The sequence below is a fragment of the Dromiciops gliroides genome, chromosome 3, assembly GCF_019393635.1.
Source record: "Dromiciops gliroides isolate mDroGli1 chromosome 3, mDroGli1.pri, whole genome shotgun sequence".
Classification (NCBI taxonomy): Eukaryota; Metazoa; Chordata; class Mammalia; order Microbiotheria; family Microbiotheriidae; genus Dromiciops; species Dromiciops gliroides.
Genome location: NC_057863.1, coordinates 512218398 through 512232668, shown reverse-complemented (window position 1 = coordinate 512232668; position 14271 = coordinate 512218398). Strand labels below are relative to the sequence as shown.

The window sequence follows — 14271 nt, the reverse complement described above, 5'->3', positions numbered from 1 at the left end:
GTTTAGGGATTAACTCTTTACCATCAAAGAGGGTTGTACTTTCCCTTGCACTTTTCTTATCCTACCAGTCACCTCTCATTCCCACCCTAAATCCCTGGAGATATTTTTGGGGCGGGGCAATGAGGGTTAAGTGACTTGCCCAGGGTCACACAGCTAGTAAGTGTCAAGTGTCTGAGACTGGATTTGAACTCAGGTCCTCCTAAATCCAGAGCCGGTGCTTTATCCACTGTGCCACCTGGCTGCCCCGCCAGTACTTCTCCCCCCCCCCCCCCCCCAGATCTTTGAACAAAGGTGTGAAGGATTCTGTGAGGCAGAGTCAAGGAAGAAGTGTATTCCAGGTGGGATGGACAGTGTAAAGTCATGGAGACAAGAGATGGAGTACCTTATATGAGCAACAGAGAGGTCAGTTTGGCTGGACAGATTGTGGAGTAATGTATAATTGAGGCTAGGTTGGAGCCAGGTTGTGAAGGCTTTAAAAGCCAGAGGAGTTTATATTTTATCATAGATGCAATGGGGAGCAGGATCATTCTAGGTCAGAATATATATCAAAAAGAAGGCATTTTTCTGTTGGGCCGTATTTTTTAATATTTTCCAGAAAAATCAGTGTTAATTTAATGAAGAGAGGAATATAGAGACTGACAGCATCTCTACTACCTTGTGTTTGTTGAGCCAAGAGGATGAATAGAAACACCTGTACCAAGCCTGTTTTTAGGCTTCTCCAGCTGGATCTTTCATGGTTTTTCTAGTCATACTTTTATTAGGTGATCAGGTTCAGTTTTAAGTGTCTTACAATTATCGGATAGAACAATTCATAAAAACTGCTACTGTTATATCTGAATAAACTATGGATTGATTGTACATGAGAACATCAGTTAGGGATTTAACTCTTCAGATTAAAAGACAAATTCAGATGCAAATGTTTTTGAAATTAGTCATAATGGATACTTGCAAACGAAACTTGGAAAATCACCAAGCATAGAAATGTGCAAACTCAAGTTTTGTTATTTTCAGAAAAAACATACATTGTGTTTCATCCTTTTTCATTTTAGCCTTTAAATCTGCACGACAACAACCTACCCGTAGTGCCACCAGTAAGAATTATTCAGAGGTAAGAAATGTTCCCTTTTTCCTATGCAATTTATGTACTCTACATTGTGATCTACTAAATCTCAGCTCTGCAAATAGATTAAAAAGTAACAGGGGCAGCTAGGTGGCGCAGTGGATAGAGCACCGGCCCTGGAGTCAGGAGTACCTGAGTTCAAATCCGGCCTCAGACACTTAACACTTACTAGCTGTGTGACCCTGGGCAAGTCATTTAACCCCAACTGCCTCACTTTAAAAAAAAAAAAAAGTAACAAAGAGACTCCATAACATAAACATGTTCATCTTGTACTTTCTATATTGCCTGTTTGGTTACTATTAAATAACATGTATTCTGTCTTCATGTGTATTGTTTATAATCTATGCATTTAGTATAAAGTAAAGTAAACATGTGGTGATTCCTCTCCTTTATAAATCATAAAACTCAGCATAGGCAAGCTGGATCAATGAAGGTATTATGGGGACTTGGACTGTTTAGTTAGAAGGATATATGTCTTTTATAATGGGGACACTGATTGGCTTATACAAATGTGATCTATACTGAGAGGATTTAAAAAATTATATTCCAGTCATGGTAATGGATTTATACCCAACTCATACTTTCAGGCTGTTTCCTTTATAGTCAAATGTATGTATTTGTGAAATGGTAATAAAGTAGCTTAGGGCTATATGGTGCACTGCCTTTACTAAATAAATTCTCAAGTGGCCCTCTGAAGTAAGTAATGTTAAATATTTTACAGATAAAGGAATGGAAACTCAGAGAGGTTAAGAATCTTGCTTCAAGTTAGACAAGCTAGTAAATGATGGGACTGGACTTGAACTAAGAGCTAGTGTTTATATAATAGAAAAATCCTAGATTAGGAGCCAGAAGAACTAGTGGTTGATCCTGGCTCTTACACTTACCATATGACCTTGTATAGTGTTTTCTGATCTGTAAAATGAAGAGGTTGAACAAGATGATCTACAAGGAACCTTCCTGTTCTGAGTTCTGATTCCATGATTCTTACTCCATCTCTTCATTTTTCTGCTGTACTAAGTTCTCTCCTGTTGGCTGGGGTTAGGATGCAGTCAGTAGCCTTCTCTTATAGAAACTGAAACTTTGAGCTTGCTTCATTAGCACCAAGTTTTAACTATTGGCAATAGTTGACCATAGTTGCTCCTTCTAAAGATAGACTCTAAAGAGACTCCAGGTATATCGAAGAGAGAAACCAGCCTTCGGGCTAGTAAGATGTGGGTTAAAGTTTCGCCTTTGCTATACTAGCTGTGTGGCTCTGGGTAAGTATCAACCTCCCAGTATCCCAGGCAACTCCTATAAGCTGCATTGGTGGAGGGAGTTTTCATATTAAGAGTTCCCTACATTGGTGAAATTTCACAGGTCTAGACCTCAGACAAGAAGGAATTTTGTATCTCACTTTCAGTTATTAGGTGGGGGATTACTCATTGATTGATTGTCAAACTCCCAAGGAAGTGACATACAGGGTAAACACTCACACATACCTACCCCAACCAGTACTTTTTAGATATTTATGTGCCTTGATTGCGTAGATCAGAGTTTCTTAACCTTTTTCCACTTGTGACCCCTTTTTGCCAGAGAAATTACTCTGTGACCCCAGGTATATAGGTATGTAAAATAAGTATATATAACCTTTTACTGTTGCCAAATTTTTTGCAACCCCTGCATTCATTTATGTGACCCCATATGGGGTTGCAACCCAGTTTAAGAAGCTAGGGTGTAGGTTGACACCTTTTAGGTCAGTAGGGAAGTAGTGTGGGTGACTATTTTTTTCATTGCAGAATGGCCTTGGAGGAGGATCAGAAGTCAAGATTTTTTTAAAAAGTATTTTATTATTTTCCAGTTACATATAAAGATAGTTTTCAACATTTGTTTTCACAGGATTTTTAGTTCCAATTTTTTTTTTCCCATCCTCCCTTCCCTCCCTCCTCCCCAAGATAGAAAGCAGTCTGATATGAAGTCAGATGGTTCTTATGAACATCCTGCAGCTGGCATAGCTCTACTAGTGGCTCACAAGCAATATGTTTTTTTTTTGTTTGTTTGTTTGTTTTTAGTGAGGCAATTGGGGTTAAGTGACTTGCCCAGGGTCACACAGCTAGTAAGTGTTAAGTGTCTGAGGCCAGATTTGAACTCAAGTACTCCTGACTCCAAGGCCAGTGCTCTATCCACCGCGCCACCTAGCTGCCCCTCAATATGTTTTTATTTAGAAAAAAAATCTAAAATTCAGGGTAAGGGTAAGGGGTTGAAGGGGTAGTTAGTATTTCTTCAAGCAGTCAGGTTTTTGGGAGTCTGATGTTTTTTTCCTTACTTCAGGTTATCGAAGATGATGATTCTGACATGGAAGATGACTTTTTTCCCACTACTTCCAAAGTAGATAAAAAGTAAGTGCTATGACATTTTTGAATAAGAGATGGTTGAAAACCTAAAAAAAAAATGAGAAACTTTCATCTATATCTTTTCTCTGCCATAGACTCTTCACTTTTAGATTATTTTAATCATATCATATAGAGACATAAATAGTAAAAATAGATTCTAATGCTATTTCAATTGGTTATTGAGTAAAGTAAGTCTATACTAAACTTTTTCCAATGCCCCATCATGATATGAAGGTGTAACCCAGGGAGTTTGCAAAAGCATCCAATACAGGCCCAGTGATAGACTGTATGTATGTTGTTCATGTTCCAGGAATCCTCTCTGACGGTCTACAACCCCATAACAGTTGCTTTTATTCTGTGGACAATCTCCCCACCACCCTCCACCTCACTACTCTCCAATTTCACACAACTGTCTGATGCTCTGGCACAATCCAAAACCTATGGCTAATGATGACATACCTGACCTCATTCCTAAATGATTTACATGCCCCTCCCCGGTCACACCATCCCTATCCCATTGATTCTGACCGCCTAAGCTGCTGGTTTTTCAGACTGTATTCTTCATCCCATTGACTGCTCCCTTATTAACATTTCCCTCAAATCAATTTCCCCAACATCCACTTTAAAGTTACCTACTCCTGCTGGTGTGAGCTCTGGAAAGATTGCTCTTTAGATAACAAACTAGCTTTTATCTTAAGCCTTTTGCTTTCTCACTCCCTCTATCGTCTTGTATTCACTGAGACTTGGCTTCCTTTAGCTTCCATGGCTACACTTGAAGCTCTGATTCATAGTCTTCAAGTCATTCTTGTGGTGTAGGAGTAGAGATACTTCTTGCTTCCCATTGCTACTTCCAGGCTCTGCCTCTACCATCATCACTCTGTAAGCTTTCTTCCTTTGAGGTTCATTTGATCCGTATCTTCCACTCAGTCGAGATTCTGGTAGCTGCTGTCTACTCGCCTCCAGGACACTCACCTTCATTCCTCATCGAGTTCAGTACCTGGCTTACAATCTTTCTCTCCTCCCCAACTCCTGACATCATTCTAGGGAACTTGTATATTCATTTTGATACTCCCTCAAGCACTGTAATGTACTTACTCTACAGAGTGTTTCTTATGACTCTACTCTTTAACCTCACTGTAGCCACATTTTATCATCACCGCACTTATTCTACTTCCATAATCATGAACTCAGAAATTCATTTATCTTGTCATAAATCTGTTGCTATTCCACATCTCTGTCTGCCTTGCATTTCCCAACCCAGTTTTTCATCCATGACATCACTCCTGCACTGGCTATACTTTCCTCCCTTTCTTGACCCCTTGGTGAACTAGTTCAGCTTGTTCTTTCCTTATGTCTTTTAACCCCTTACCCTGTCAAAGATATGCCATGCCAAACTCAGCATTGTTTTACTCCCACTATCTGCTGCTTTCACTCAAATCACAAAGCCATGCTGACTGGATCTACCACAAATCTATATTACATAATCTCAACTGGGCTCTCACCACTATAATGCAATCCTTTCCCTAATAGATTCACTATCCTACTCACTACAGTGACTTTTCCAAACCTTTTCATCTCTCTTTAAACCTCTCACAGATCCCCTCATGCCACCTTTTCAGCTGAGAACCTTGCTTCATATTTCACTGAAAAAGATCGAGGCCGTTTACTCCCTCTTTGCTCTTCTCCAGCTTTATTTTGCATTACTTTCTCCTCTCAACATTCCATTCAGAGGAGACCACTGTTTCCCAATCTTGTCTTATATTCCCCTGCCTCTGTGCTATTTCCAAAAGTCATATCCCTTGTGTGGATACACTCTCTCCACTTTGTTGTTTCTTCCTTCATGGCTCATGTGATTTGTGTCATCCCCTCAGTGAAACTTTGTTTGATCAGCCCCCGCCAACCACGCATCTTTGTGTGCCCAGAACTCAGCATAGTGCCTTTCATGTTATGAATTTAGTTAATGTTTGTTTAATTTAATTAAGTGTGGTATCTGATCAGCAATCATGGGTGAAGAGAATTGTACTGAGTCCTTTTACTTCAATATACTTTAAAGGCTCTCTGATGACATCCATGTAGGTATTCCTTCCAATGATGCAGATTGCAACCTCTTTATGCCTGCTCATCCTCTGTAACTCCTATCCATATCCTCCCCTAAATCTAACCAGTGTGCTGGGGGTCTTCCTCAAGATCCCCTAACATTATAAGGATACCAGTGGAATATCTGTTTGTCCGTTGTTTATACCTCACTTTCACCTTTTAACCAGCTCATCTTTTCCTTTTTCTTTTTCATTTCTTTGAGAACGTTCTTTATAGTGCTTCTCCTTTGTTTTGTGTTGCAACCTGTTCATGCCTACCATGTACCTCTCCATTTCCCTTTGGCAATTTCACATCTTTGGAGATTGTAGTGTCCCATGGTTCATAGGTATATAGCATCACCAGAAAAATATTGGTATTAAAAGTATGGGATTTTATTTCATGGAAAAGTTGGAATATTAAAATAAATTTAGAGTCTCCAAAAGTTAGTCTAGCTTTTTTTCCTTTTCCTGTTCAATTTTGAGAACAGTCCATTTATCTAATTGCAGTGTTTATTGAAGAAATATACTCATGGCCAGTTCTATTAGTTATTCACAAAATTATATATTTTAGAATGGACAACAGTCATTCTTTTTTTTTCCCATATAAATATTTTATTATTTTCCAGTTACATTTAGAGATAGTTTTCAACATTTGTTTTTTTATTTTATTTGCGGGGCAATGGGGGTTAAGCGACTTGCCCAGGGTCACACAGCTAGTAAGTGTCAAGTGTCTGAGGCCAGATTTGAACTTAGGTACTCCTGAATCCAGGACCTGTGCTTTATCCACTGCGCCACCTAGCCGCCCCCCAACATTTGTTTTTATAAGATTTCTAGTTTCAAATTTTTCTCCCTCCCTCCCCTCTCTGCCCCCTCCCCAAGAAAGCAAGTAATCTGATATAGGTTATATATGTACAATCGCATTAAACATATTTTTGCATTAGTCATGTTATGAGAGAAGAATCAGAGCAAAAAGGAAAAACAACAACAAAAACAATAGAAATAGTATGGTTTGATCTGCATCCAGATTCAGCAGTTCTTTTTTTTTTCTGGATTTGGAGAGCATATTCCATCATGAGTCCTTTGGAACTATCTTGGGCCATTGACAACAATTATTCTTTATCCGTTTGGTTTTTCTTGTGTAAAACATAAGGTCAAATTCCTTTAAGTGATTGTGGAACTCATTTAGGAGGCTGTGTTCCAGTGCAGCACAATTCATTTAGCCTGATGTCTGAAGAACCTCACTGACCATAAGGAAATATTTCTGCCATTTCATGATAAGTAACCAGATAACCATGACAGTGGCATACTCCTTTTAGGAGCATATGTCTCTCCAGTTGATGTTTTGCTTGATATTAAAGATTCAAGGGCCACTGAACAATGCTGTCTCTGTTGTTAAATCTGTTGCAGAGGGGCAGCTAGGTGGCGCAGTGGATAGAGCACCGGCCCTGGATTCAGGAGGACCTGAGTTTAAATCCTCAGACACTTGACAATTACTAGCTGTGTGACCTTGGGCAAATCACTTAACCCTCATTGCCCCACCAAAAGCCCAACAAACAAACAAAAAAATCTGTTGCGGAATCTTGCCATATGCATAGGAGGCACCTTATATTGAAGGAGAGCCTTTAAGGCAGTGTTTTGCTCTACTGAATCAAATATTTTTTATACTCAACAGACAGTAAGCACAGTGAGTTCTTTTATTCTTAGCATCTTTCAGGCAGTTATGATAGTAAAGATGTGATCTATAAATATTCTTTGCAAAAGCAACCCCATCAAAATTGAATATTGCCATTTAAATTTTTTTTGTCAATTTGTAGGTTGTAAAACAACCTGCAGATGGGGCAGCTAGGTGGCACAGTGGATAGAGTACCAGCCCTGGAGTCAGTAGTACCTGAGTTCAAATCCGGCCTCAGACACAACACTTACCAGCTGTGTGACCCTGGGCAAGTCACTTAACTCCAATTGCCTCACCAAAAAACAAAACCAAAAAAATCCCCAACCCTCAGGGTTGTTTTGATTTTGCATTTATTGTGACTTGGAGCATGTTTTGATGTGGTTGTAAATACTTTGCAATTCTTTGTTCATATCTTTTGATGACTTAGCGGATGGGGAATGGCTATTAGCCTTACACGTTATTTAACAAAATTTTATTTATTTATTGTTTATATATATTGGATACCAACCCTCTAATATAGAGAAATTTGATGCAAAGATTTTGCCCACTTGACCTTATCCTATGTCCATTCCCAGTTACCTTTAAAACCCAGCTCAAATGCCACATCCTTGAGTCCTTTCCTGATCCCTCACCTGCTAGTTTCCCCTTTCTCCTTACTTTGTATTTCTATTCTGCTTAATTTTATATATGTGCATTTTCTTCCCTCCCCCAATAGAATATGTTAAGAAAATAATATAACTACAAAATTGTTTTGGAAAATTCTTCAGTGATTCTTTTGATGAATTCCATTTCTTCTAATGTTTAAGGTTCTCAAGCATTTCATCTAGCAGACAAAGTTCCCAGAGCCAGATAGCTAAAGGAGTTGAATTTGAATCAGATGAGGTAAGTTACTATTCTTGCAGCTTTGATTCTGTTTGTACAATTAACAAATTTCAAATACATTTCTGTAGAGCTTCACTAAAAGAAATGAACAAATAATTTTTATTCCTCCAACATTATTCATGAGTTTGTGTTTAAAGTATATGAGCAATTTCCTTCCTTCCTTCCTTCCTTCCTTCCTTCCTTCCTTCCTTCCTTCCTTCCTTCCTTCCTTCCTTCCTTCCTTCCTTCCTTCCTTCCTTCCTTCCTTCCTTCCTTCCTTCCTTCCTTCCTTCCTTCCTTCCTTCCTTCCTTCCTTCCTTCCTTCCTTCCTTCCTTCCTTCCCCTCACTCCCTCCCTTTCTTCCTCTCTTTCTCTCCTTCCCTCATTTCCTCCATCCTTTTGCCTTATTTGTCTAGTGCATAGTAAATTAGAAGAGTCAGGAGTGTGGACCTCAGAAAAGAAGTAACTGTTATGTGGGAGGATGGTCACGTCAACATGCATTGTTGACTACGTGCTAGGCCCTGTGCTAGGCATATAGAGAAAAGCAGAAAACAGCCCCGTCTCCCAATGCAGTGGACAAGACAACATGTAAACTACTATGTACAAATCACATACACACAGCATCTGTTGGAGACAGTCACAAAGAGAAGAAACTAGCATTATAGGACGTTGGGAAAAGCTTGTAGAGGTGGGATTTTAGGTAGGCTTTGGAAGTAGCTCTGGTTCACACTTACTTCCAGCCTACAACTGATTCCATGTGGTTAGCACCAGACTGTGTTCTTCTTGCCCCTTTTATCTTGGGCACTTATCTTTAGGTCTTATGATGGTGGGCTTTCTGATTTTAATCACATGGGAGTAATCAGCATTTGTCTTATACCTGTTACCAATTACATATTTTGTTTCTCCTGCTAGCTAGCCTCCTTTTCCCTATGCCATAATTTTGGCTTTGAAGCAGGGCAGCTTATTTAGTAAACTAGAAGAAAACTTATGGAAAAAACTAAAACCTGCATCCTCTCAGGAACTTAGGCTGCCTCTTCTTTAGGTGACTAGCTGCTGGTTCAGCTGTGTTTCTTTTTAAAATTATTTTATTTTATTTTTTATTTTATTTTATTTTCAGGGCAATGAGGATTAAGTGACTTGCCCAGGGTCACACAGCTAGTGTCAAGTATCTGAGGTCAGATTTGCACTCAGGTCATCCTGAATTCAAGGCCAGTGCTTTAACCACTGAGCCACCTAAGTACCCCTCAGCTGTCTTTCCTAAACATTCAGGACCATAGTCAGTCAGGTACAGTGGAAGGGGCCCTCAGCTTTATATGAGAAGACTTGAAGTAGTCTCCTAGTTCCACCTGTGTAGTAGCTTTGGGCAAACCACTTCACCTTAATGTACCCCTCTGTAAAATCCTCCTCTGCAAAAAATCACATGGGATCATAGATATGTAACTATTTAGTAAAATGCTATGTTGTAACTATATAGTGGTAATAATAATACTATTATAGGGTAGATTGTATATATTTCATAGTTAAAAATTGACTTTTGGCTAAAGTTCACAGAAAGGGAAGAACAATTAGCAACTTAATTCCATTTTGGGTTAGACAATCTTTGTTAATCGTAACTGAAAGTTTGCATTTTCATATTTCAAGGAGCCATGATTTCTTGAGTGTGAGTATTCCATCTGTTGATGTAGATTGCAACTCCTCTAGACCTTAGTAGACAATCTTTATTAATTACTGAAGCTGAAAAAAATTAATTCTATTGACATGCCTTTCCAGAAGTTACTAGGCTCATTCTTAGATAACAAATACTCATCCACCTCATGGATCCTTATTGTACATTCATGAGCCAAATCATTTAATATAGAGTTAGACTTAGCCATTGCTTTTATCTTCTAGAAACACTTCAGAATGAAAAAGTCTTTCCATAAATAATTTGACTGAATTAAAAGAAAAAGAAATAATGAATTATGGAATTTTATAATTGCATTTTCACCTGTTGTGACCCTTAGCCATATTATACATTTTAGATTTCTCCAGTCTGTATTGGACTTATCTAAAAAACATCTTTTAGGTTTATTGACAGTTATTTAATTATCTTACTTAGATGATGTCTAGTACTTGTCTTCTCTTTATTTGCTTTTAACCGTATTGCTCCAAAGGAAAAACTTTTGGATTTCAAATGCCATAGCAATATCCCCTGTTCCAGAAATTAAGGAAGGTAGATTCACTGGCTTGTTTCTTTTCTGTAGTCTAAGAGATTAGCTGTTTTATTTCCAGCATAGATTGTGTTACAAGGAGATCATGGATCATAGAATTGTATGGAGCAAACTGCCTCAGTTTACCCAAATAACTCGAGGAGACCACCAAGTCAAGCAGAGACAGATTTATTACATCCTCATGAGGACGGGCAAAACCCAATTACACATTGAAGTCTTGCAAAGATATGCCCAATCCTCTAGGTTTTTATAGTAATCTTGAAAAGGACTGTCCCCACGTACACCTAGGGTGGATGAGCTCACAATCTAACATCCAATCCTGTCTCACCCAGGGTGCGTATGGAGACATGCATACGTGTTCCAGGGACAAGGGGGAAAAGGGGGAGGGGGAACAAGGTCAAACCAAAGGAAAAGGAAACAGGGGAGTGAGAGTCAGATGTTTCACATCTCACAGTTCCCACTGACTCCCCTCTCCAGGCCCCTGTCTCTAAAGATAAGGATGACAGGGTTAAAATTTATCTTCGGCTATGTTGGGAAGAAAAGAATAATCCATTGTTGGGACCCCAGGGCCAAGGGGATTCTGCTCTGAGAAAAAGAGACAATGTTACTTAACATCTGGTCTCAACTCAATGGCTGCATCCTGTGCCGAGTCCCGTCCTTTCTTCTTGAGTCCCGAGTATTGAATTGGTGGGCTAACTCCCTGACCCACTGACTGGGGTTCTGACACATGATAGATTGCAGACAAAACTAATATGTAGCTGACAAGTGGGGAGACTGAGCAGAAGTAAAAATACTGTTAATTGGCAATAAAACTTAAAGGAGACAGTGAGAATTTTGACAAGCAATAAACTTCTAAACAAACTATACTGGGGCAGGGCTGGGTACCTTCCAGACCCCATGGTCAGAGTTTAATCTGACTCAAATCCATAATCATATCATACAGAATCATAGAGCTGAAAAGAACCCTCAAGATATTGATCATGAGGGTAAGATAAGGAAACTGAACAACATCATAATTCCTGAGTTAGGTCTTCTGTAATGTAATTATTTTATTGAATGTGGATTCTCAGAACAGTTATATCTTTATTTGACTATAAGGTCACAAAACCAATATATTGCAAAACCCAAAACATGGGATTTAAGGATTCTCTACTCTTTTGGGTAATCCACAATTGTCCATTTGATTAGTTTGATTAATGGTATATTAACATATTACTAGATATAGCTTTTTAGGTGTATGCATATATATGTAAAATATTCATGTGTGTGTACATATATATACATATATATGTGTATATATATATATATATACACGTATATAGAGACTTTTAACGTCCTGAAACTAATTTTATCCCTATATATGGATAGAAAGCAGTCTAGTTACCTTATGAATCTCTCACTGCATATGTTTTATGTAAATTGTATTGGTCTATGTAGTCTCAGATTAAAAAAACAAAACAAGCAAAGTTAGTCTTTTAAAAAGAATTATAAAAAGGTAATTTATTTTTATCATCTGAATATTTCTTGCTGTAGCATATTCCTTTTTTTTGAGAGGAGGAATTAAAAATAAAGGCCGCATTCCTCTGTGATTCTGAAGAGCCTGAGAGCTAGAAGAATGAGACTGTATGTAACCTACAGGAGAAAAGAACATGAGAGAATCCTGATGCTTTGTTCCTTGTAAACCATTCTGCCTCTTTATTTAAATGAAGTATGAACAGCTTTCCAATACAATAACACTTGTGTGTCATTTCAGGATGATGATGATCCCTTTATGAACATGAATGCATCAAGAAGAAATAGAAGATAATTTCTGTTAGCTTTTTGAATTTAATGACACGTTGAAATGCACAGGATTCATGAAACAGTCAGAAAACACTGCAGAGATTTACAGTTGAATATATTTCTTAAGAACAACTTGTTTTGTTAAATACTTTCTTTTAAAATTGCCTGTGCTTCAGTTGGCAGCAATGGAATATCTTGAAGTAAAAGGATGATTATTAATTAAAGAGACTAGGCTGTAAGAGTCTACATTTTTGAGTGCTTCCTGATTATGGTTCAAAGATTTTAATTTATCAGACTTTGCAAACCTTTCCTTGCAGCTCCAGTATAGTTAACAGCATTGTTCTTTAATGTTGTTATCAGGATTTTACCACTCTCTGGGAATGCAGTAACTCATAAAATATATGACAACATTACCATATATATGTATATGGATTGATGTGTTTGAGAATAGCCTTACTTCTTGGAATGTTGATTGAGAGAAGGAAGAATAAAAATATCTATCAATCAGCATTGCTTTTCTGTGAAGCAATAAAAAAAATATGTTACAACCACCAGATGTAACTATAGTCTGGGGAAACTAGTTTATAAGATTTGTTTTCATAATCCACTTTAAATTAGTTTATCAGTATCTTGCTAGTAAAATCAAATAGGCCAACAAACAATAAAAACCAGAGTCCAGGTTCCAGCTCTTTTTTGGATTGTCTTTATTTTCTTTTTTGTTGTTGTTACACTCTGTCACCACTTAGTGTTAATTAATGTTTTTCACATAATTTCAGTTCAATTCAACCAACATTTATTTAGCATCTACTTTGCACAGCACTGTATAAGCTGCTAGAACACAAACAATTTTGTTTTGTTTTGTTTTTTTCGTGAGGCAATTGGGGTTAAGTGACTTGCCCAGGGTCACACAGCTAGTAAGTGTCAAGGGTCTGAGGTTGGATTTGAACTCAGGTCCTCCTGAATCCAGGGCCGGTGCTTTAACCACTGCGCCATCTAGCTGCCCCGAACACAAACAATTTTAACAGTCTCTTCCTTCATGAAATTTACATGTGGGGCGGGTGCCACAAGTAACACTTAAAAGATCAATGGTTCCATCAGAATAGGTACCTCTTTATTTGTTTTTGTTCTTGTTTTATTTTTGGTGAGGCAATTGGAGTTAAGTGACTTGCCTAGGGTCACACAGCTAGTAAGTGTTAAGTGTCTGAGGCCAGATTTGAACTCAGGTCCTCCTGACTCCAGGACCGGTGCTCTATCCACTGTGCCACCTAGCTGCCCCGTACCTCTTTACTTTAATGCAAATTGTCATCCCTCCAAACCTCAGCCAATGGCCTTAATAAGTAGCTGTGATCAGTATTCATCACTTGGTCCCCAGACATCTGGTGATGAACCTCTCTGATATACAGTCAATAACTAGACTCATAATTGAAGCCTTTTCAGCTTGCTAGAAGCTTTCAGAGTTTGTGCTCCATTGATAGAACATGACATTACTTCCACAATATAATGGAATAGGACTTTAGTGGAAACCACATAACTATGATGCAAAATAATATGTATGTCCATCATAGAGATGCAAACTTAGTGAAGATGGAGAGAGGAAAGATGAAAGATTAAATCTAAATGCTGACACTAGAATATGCAACAAACTTATTTTGTCACAATTATGCAGGGAATTTGATATCTGCTTCAGTAGGAAAAAATCTTAAAAATACCGACTGAGTATTAATAATTATTTACATTTTCCCCTATCCTAATTTCTAATACTTTCTTTTTTTGATGTATCATGCATTTGCTGTATATTTCTAGGAGAAAAAGATTAAAAATTTTTAAGAAAATAAAAAATGTACAGGTCAAAATATTCTGTTTGTCAGACAATTACAGTTCAGTTGAGCTATTTGTATCATATTGAAATATTAAAGTATAACTTGTGTTTCATAAAGTGTCTTTTTTTCCTTAAAATTGGTTTATATTTGACTTTTATTTGAATGGAAATTGCCTGTGACTTGTATTGAAGTGGCCTGGTTTTTTACTTTTTACATTTTTCTCTTCATATTGCAGAGATAGATATATGATCTCATTTAGTATGTTATGAAATCTCATTCTCCTTCTTAAGACTTAGTGAAAGGCTATGTGTTTCTAAGATAGAACTGCTGGATATCTATCTTCATATCATGTAAGTTTAACA

The 14271-nt window shown here is 37.8% G+C and overlaps 1 protein-coding gene across 2 annotated transcripts in view; it reads left to right on the top strand.

Moving 5' to 3' along the window:
• The window catches only part of MRE11 (MRE11 homolog, double strand break repair nuclease), a 74424-nt gene extending 60452 nt beyond the window's left edge, over nt 1–13972 (top strand). For both annotated transcript variants that reach the window (XM_043990645.1, XM_043990644.1), the window contains exons 17-20: nt 1050–1108; nt 3428–3495; nt 8043–8118; nt 12061–13972. In XM_043990645.1, the coding sequence (XP_043846580.1) occupies nt 1050–1108; nt 3428–3495; nt 8043–8118; nt 12061–12114 (257 nt within the window). In that variant the 3' untranslated portion in view covers nt 12115–13972. The remainder of the gene's footprint in view (nt 1–1049; nt 1109–3427; nt 3496–8042; nt 8119–12060) is intronic.
• The last annotated feature ends 299 nt before the right edge of the window (nt 13973–14271 follow it).